General features: G+C 32.8%; 2 protein-coding genes across 3 annotated transcripts in view; one reads left to right on the top strand and one right to left on the bottom strand.

The window, feature by feature from the left end:
• On the top strand, positions 310-1,772 carry LOC107648568. Its single transcript, XM_016352383.2, has 4 exons — positions 310-905; positions 1,032-1,106; positions 1,203-1,257; positions 1,415-1,772. The coding sequence occupies exons 1-4, from the start codon at positions 507-509 to the stop codon at positions 1,441-1,443; spliced, it is 558 nt and encodes a 185-aa protein (XP_016207869.1). The 5' UTR covers positions 310-506; the 3' UTR covers positions 1,444-1,772.
• LOC107605591 (U3 small nucleolar RNA-associated protein 4 homolog) overlaps positions 3,521-6,788 on the bottom strand; it is a 6,225-nt gene continuing 2,957 nt past the window's right edge. Inside the window, exons 8-11 of one of the 2 annotated variants that reach the window (XM_016307506.2) lie at positions 6,095-6,675; positions 5,733-5,914; positions 5,327-5,587; positions 3,521-4,187 (exon numbers count right to left, since the gene is read on the bottom strand). In XM_016307506.2, coding sequence (XP_016162992.1) covers positions 3,908-4,187; positions 5,327-5,587; positions 5,733-5,914; positions 6,095-6,675 — 1,304 coding nt within the window. In that variant the 3' untranslated portion in view covers positions 3,521-3,907. The remainder of the gene's footprint in view (positions 4,188-5,326; positions 5,588-5,732; positions 5,915-6,094; positions 6,676-6,788) is intronic. The other variant, XM_016307507.2, reaches the window with a different exon arrangement.

Raw genomic sequence — 6,788 nt, 5'->3', positions numbered from 1 at the left:
AACTAGTAAATGGATATTCATATATACTAAGCAAAAATCAAATATTTAATACTTATTTAAATAGACGAGTGAATTAATGGGATGAATCCTTTGATACTGAGCTATTGCATCTCCCCTTATCTCTCTCACTCCCTCTTTGCTAGAAGACACTGCCGTACACATACACACACGCACATAAGGCCAACTGGCATATTGATTCATTCACATAAAGATAAAATAAGAAGGTGAAAGGATTGTGCTAAAGGACACATAATAGTTTAGAATTATAGTGCATTTTTTTATTATTATTTTTTTTTCTCTCTCTCTCCTTTTTGTTTGTTAATGAATTATTAGTCTTTCTTTTTCTTTTTCTTTTTCTCCTCTTCTTATACTTATGATGAGAGTAAGAGAGTGTGGAAAACAGCTACCCTTTAGGATCTTATACAAGTTCCTTTGATCACAGAATCTATATATATAAGAGCATCAAATTAGTTCTTTCTTATTAGAAAGAGGAAAAAAAAAAAGAGATGGATATATCAGCTTCACAATACAATAGTGCTAGTGAATCAGGTTGGACACATTATTTGGACCAATCTTCTTCACTTGTTTCTGAGAGTTATTTCCAAAGAATAGATGAATTTGAAGGGAAAGGAGCAGGAAGAATAATGGAAGAGGAGGAGTTTGAAGAAGATTTGTCAATGGTTTCTGATGCTTCATCAGGTCCTCCACATTATGATGATGCATCATCATGGTATTGTGAGAATAATTGGTATGCTAATAACAATAATAATACCAAAGAATCACAGAAGAAGAAGAAGAAGATGATGGTAAAAGAATATGGAAGAAGTCAACAACAACAACAATCTTCATATCTTGATGACACTGCTAGCTCACCAATCTTCAACTTTCCAAAGGAGAGTCACAAGGTTAATAAATTCATTAATTTCTCATGACATAATAATAATAATAATACTAATTAACATGATTTTCATATAGTTTAATTTCTTGTTAGTAATTTATTAATTAAATGAATTCTTTTGTTTATTGAACAGAAGAGTTTCTCAGGGAATGGAGCAGTGGAAGATGCATTGGATTTTTCTCAGTGTTTATCAGTAACAAGAATAAAGGTATATAATATATAGTTTGGTTTGTGGTTGATTAAATTGTTTTAGTTATGATCAATACTTTATGAATATCAATTATTTGCACATTTTGTTATACAGAGAAAGCCTAAATTCCAGAACCTATTCAGAGGAAAACAAGCTTCAGAGGAACAAGGTAATGAATCATGATCCATTCTCTTCAAATTACTCCCTCTGATTCAAAATAACTGTTAATTTAAACAAACTCATACATTGAAAAACCAATGTATCAGATGTTTAAATACATTGATTTTTTAAAAATATATTAAACCTTTTTTTTTCCTCCTCATTAGGTGGGTTTGATGAAGAAGGAAGAAAATGAAATGAAAATCATTTTGCTGTGGCTGCTGTCACTTCTGCTGCATTGCTATGGAAAGAGAGACCAAAAGGGGGATATTGTCAAAAAAGAAAGAAAGAAAAAATATTCAAATTTCAATGTCTGTTTAAAGGGGAAAAAAAATTCCTTTAATTTCCTCCTTTTATTTAATTTTTTTCTTCTTTTTCAACATGTTAAATTGTTAACAAGGAAAAAAGCAACCTTTGTTGTAGCTTTCACTCTTTTATTTGAATATGCTTCTGTACTACACTGCCAATGCAGTTGGGGAACAACCTAAGAGAATATAAGAAACTGGGTAAGGTTTCTGTCTTCCATTTTTTTTTTTAAATTTCTTTCTTCTTTTTTGTTGTTGTCATCAGTAGCAAGCATGATGCAAAAACTTTGCATATGCTAAGTTTTATTACAAGTTCACAACATAGCCAATCCTAATTCAAATAAAAGAAAAGGAAATTGTGTTGTTATGAAAATGTAAAATTAAAATCATGCAGAATCTTTATGTCATGAATCAGAGTGACAAGCATGATGCATCTCTGGGACCTCCCAAATGTGTTCAGTAAAAAAATGTGATACCAATCAGAAACTCTTCTAAGATTGGTGCTCAACCTTTTTTCATTCTCTAGTTAACTAATTTACTACTAAAAAATAAAAGATATAGTAAATTTAGAAGGGAGAATGTTAATACTAACATGGAATTGGTCCAATAGTAGACAAGTTTGTTTCATTTTCAGTGATTTCATCAAACATTAAAACTTAGGAGCATTTTCAAAATTTCTGGAGTGGAATTCTTAATAATAGAATATCTTTTCTAGTGATCTTGAATTCAGAAAATTCCTTTTGTGTGAAACAATTACAACTCAAATTAAATGAACAGGTCAAATAAAGTACCAAAAAAAGAAAAGATAAAAAGAAGTAACCACTGATAAGAGAGGAAAGAGGGGTCACAATTTCACTTGAGCCATTATTCACCACCATGAATCCATATATCAATCAAATCCAAAGGCCTTAGTTATGAGTAGTGGGGCCCACTTGATTAAGTTCAGCTACTGCCAGCCTTGCTCACAACTACTTTGGGTGGGTAAATATGGTAAGAGAAATGGGCTTGGCACCAAAAATAGACAAAGTATCCAAATGAAACCAAAAGCCAAGTTTCATTTTCAGCCTAAAGGGGCAACCCCACAACCCCTTTTGATAGCTACTCACTTTGAATTGTGATCCATTCACAACACTTAGTACAATTATTGAATATATTATGTTTTGGTAGGATATCCAACAAAATCTTCCATTCAAAAGGTGTTTATATCCTCAGACTTGAACTAACCGCATGGATACATTTCAAAGCAACTTAGATATTTAGAAAAGGACAAACACCTCACCTTTCACTAATCATTTCTAATTCCATGGGCATTTTGTGGTTCACCTTTGTCATTAGAGACCTTTTAGGTGTTAGCAAGATGGAGTTAAGGTTTAGGGCACATGCTCCATATCATGGATACACAGTTTTACTAGTATGCATTGCCTTTATTGGAGGGTACATGTTACATATCATGTTAACATGCATTGATGAGTACAGCACACTAATAATATCTTTTCACTATATTAGGTTTAAAAAGAATCCAATCTAATTAAAACATTTAAATTTTACAACTATAGGGTTAAATATTATCCAATCTAATTCAAAATTTTATATAGGCATCCTTCATTCATGAAAAAGGTACTAAACTATTTTACTCTCGTATGAGTAAATAACTAGTCGCAATATAAGTATATACTCCAATTATTCCAATTCTATTTGCCAATATTTATAATTCTCTTTCAAGGATATACTATTTTAGAGATGTTAATTAAGACAAAAAAAAAGGGAATTTTGATAAGTTGGTCTCGATTTAAAAATAAGTAAATAAAACAATAAATTTATACTAGAGTTTGATGAATCAAAAAATTGTTGAACTTAGTTTTCCCTCTGGATTGATACACTTTGAATATCAACATTCAACACAAGAATATTCCTACTTTTTCCCTCTGGATTGATACACTTTGAATATCAACATTCAACACAAGAATATTCCTACTTTCAAGGGTAGTTTCATTTACGTCTTAATCAACTCATGCATAAGCGTCATGAAAAGATTCTATATGTCACAAGCAAGAGAAACAGGCCCAAGGAGAGATGGTGTAGTAGTACAATACGAGTTATAAAGCCTAAAACTATGAAGTAAAAAAGCTATCATCACCAATGGAACAAAATTGATTATGAAAACACAATACATGACAACGGATCCCAGCCATGGAGAGACAAAATAAGAAAAAGGAGTAAAAAACAACATTGAAAGGGACCCTCTTTCTATATCCCCCCTTATAAAGATGCATCATCAACACCATTATCATCATCATCATGTCACCCCCTAAAGCTGAGAACAACCCTTTCTTCTCCCTATTTTGTTTTGAAAACTTAGGTGCCAAAAATATGTTTATGAACTGGTGGGGCTTCTAGTCTTTTAACCACTTCCAGCCATGGCTTTTCTACCATAAAGAAGGAATTTTTTGAGACATGAGCTAAAAATAAAACTGGGTTATCTAATGAAAATACGTCAAAGTTTCTCCTAAATTTTGTCCTCTTCTTAACATTAGTAAAGTTTTGTTGCAAGTTCTTGGCCAATGATTCTTGAGCATTTAGCATATCGCTTTCGTCTTGCTCCACCGGTAATCCAAAATCAATCAAGCACATTGCCCTGAATGCACAAAAATTTCCAAACATGAGAAATAATCAACAAGCAAAAGATGTATAAAGATCACAAGGTTAATGTATAAGTTCATATATTAATGTGAAGCAACATATGCAGATACCATTTTTTGATTGTGCAAGTATAGAGCATTGTAAGGCTTGGTTTGGTAAAACTTTTACTTTTTGAAAGTAGCTTATGAAAACTGTCTTTTAAAAGACAGCTTTTTAAAAGCTGCAGCACTTGCCTTTGGTAAAATTAAATTAAAAATGACTTTTAATAAGTACAAACACCACAATTGTATTTAGTAAAACAGCTTTTAAAACTTAAAAAAATTATAATAAACATGTTTATAATTATATATCTATAATTATATATTTATATACATATTATTGACTTGACTAATATTCATGCAAGAAAAATTTTATGATTAGTTTTCATAAACCAAGTCAACCTCTTCACATTTCAAAAAACAGATAAAAAACAAACAAACATCATAGATCCACGGAAAAAATACAAAAACAACGCAGAAAAAAATAATATAAATAGATAGAAGTTCATACTTAATATGTGATAGAGATGTATTTGTGTTGAAATTTGTGAAGATTAGGTTGAAAAATAAAAAATATATGAAGACTGTGTTAGAATTTGTGAAGGCTAGGATGAGAAGTTAGAAATATATGAGGATTTCAATGGCAATATAATGGCGGGAAATATGTGAGAGAAAATAAATAAAATTTGATAAGCACAAGCCAACTTTCAAAAGCACCCCTAACTTTTAAAAGCCGCAAGCACAAGTACTTCGACTTTTTAATTTACCAAACGCAAAATAAGGTGCTTGTGCTTTTTCTTGAAAAAGCTTTACCAAACCAAGCCTAAGTGTAACAGTGCCAGAACAATAAACAAAACAACTATATTAAAAAGTTTGTGGCATATGCCATTTAATTTGTTAATTTCAGTTTTTTTAATCATTTCGTATTAATGCAAAATTTAGCTGCCACCCTTTTAGTTAAAAATAAATGGATATGGATCCTCTCATGACTTGTATCCAAAATAAACATCACAAAATCATTTCTTTATATAGGTTAATTGAATCAACTATATAAATATGAACATGAAAACACAATGAAAGATAATTAAAATATTACCTGGAGCTATAAATAACAACTGATGATGAAGTTGATGAGGGAGGAAATGAAAGCCCAATGACTTCGCCGGGAAACTCCTGGAATCTCCGGGGAAGAACATATGTATTCCTCATCGACCATTCTCCCAATTGCTTGGCCTCCACGTCAAATGCATACACTTGATTCGAAGAAGTTGTAACTATCATTACATTGTTGTTCTGGGGAGGAAACCCACCAGCCGTGACAGAGGCACCATCTAATCTTGAGATGAACCAGTGCTGCCTGTGGCACAAAGGCATATTATTATGTAAAAATTTTGAATTTTTACTTTTCACATTCATTAAAAAATGGATTATGGGTTTCCTACAGACAGCAAAGTAAAATAATAGTAATCTCGAATCACAATTAAAAGCAAATTAGTGGCAACCTTAGTGTCTCCAAGTTAAACACATATATATCGCCAAAGCAGTTAACAGCTGCCAGCCACTGCCTGTCGGAACTGGTAAATAATCTAGTAATGGGAGGTTCCTTCGGAGGCAATTTCTCGTCATCCAGCTCCCGACAGGGTGTAAAAGCATGCACTAGTTCCGATGTGCTGACATCCACAACCTATAGCATTCAAATGCAAGGAGTATCAATAAAACAAACTATACAAAGCCCTAACCAAATAGCATAATGCTAACTAGATTCTTGGACATCGTAGGGCAAGCATGCTTGACAGAAACCCATAATTAAATGCCTACAATAAACAGTTCTAGCCATAATAGGAAAGAAATATTGCTAGCTTACATATATCCTCCTATCATGGCCAGCTAGTATCAACCAGGATGACTCATGGGTGAAAATCATTGAATGGGCAAAGGGTAACCTCGGGGGAAGCTTCTTTCTACTCACGCTCCATGTAATCTTTCCAACTCCACTCCTCTTTAACTCAAACAGACTAGGCCTTGCATTATCAGAGTATGCAAAATGCTCCCCAGAATTAGCAATTGTGCTGCAAGCAATCTTCCGAGATTCCTTAGTCTTCACTCGTGCAAGGATTTCAGTCTTAGTAAAGCATCCAGCTGTACGAACATTTCCAAGATGTAGTAAATGTACATCTAACCATTGCCTAGACTGGACTAAAAGCATTGATGATTGATTGAAGGCAGTATTAAGCACTAGTTGAACTGGGGTTCTCTGAGGCGCAGGACAAATATCATGAGGAGAAAACTTAGTGAATTCCTTTACCGGGTATGCAAATAGTTTTGTGTCATCTCCTGCTGAGATAAGCATGGGAACCCCAAATTGGGACCATTTATGATAATTTAAATCAACAGGCTTTCCTTCAAGCCGACGTCTTTTATTCCTCTCTTCTGGCAGAGAATCTGCTAAACAAAGAGTTCATAGCTAATCAGCAGAAATAGTAGATTCTAAGTTAGCACACTAAAGATCTCAGTTTACATGAGATATAAAACTAAAAAGAGAAGCTCTCTCTTTTTTT

This window comes from Arachis ipaensis, chromosome B06 (assembly GCF_000816755.2).
Source record: "Arachis ipaensis cultivar K30076 chromosome B06, Araip1.1, whole genome shotgun sequence".
Lineage (NCBI taxonomy): Eukaryota > Viridiplantae > Streptophyta > Magnoliopsida > Fabales > Fabaceae > Arachis > Arachis ipaensis.
The sequence above is the reverse complement of the archived record's forward strand: the minus strand, read 5'-3'. Positions and strand labels throughout refer to the sequence as shown.

Excerpts from the sequence above, each read along its gene's own strand:
- LOC107648568 (XM_016352383.2), top strand. The coding sequence starts at position 507 with ATGGATATATCAGCTTCACAATACAATAGTGCTAGTGAATCAGGTTGG. Across the intron at positions 906-1,031 it reads TTCCAAAGGAGAGTCACAAG|AAGAGTTTCTCAGGGAATGG; the intron begins GTTAATAAATTC and ends TTTATTGAACAG. Across the intron at positions 1,258-1,414 it reads ACAAGCTTCAGAGGAACAAG|GTGGGTTTGATGAAGAAGGA; the intron begins GTAATGAATCAT and ends CCTCCTCATTAG.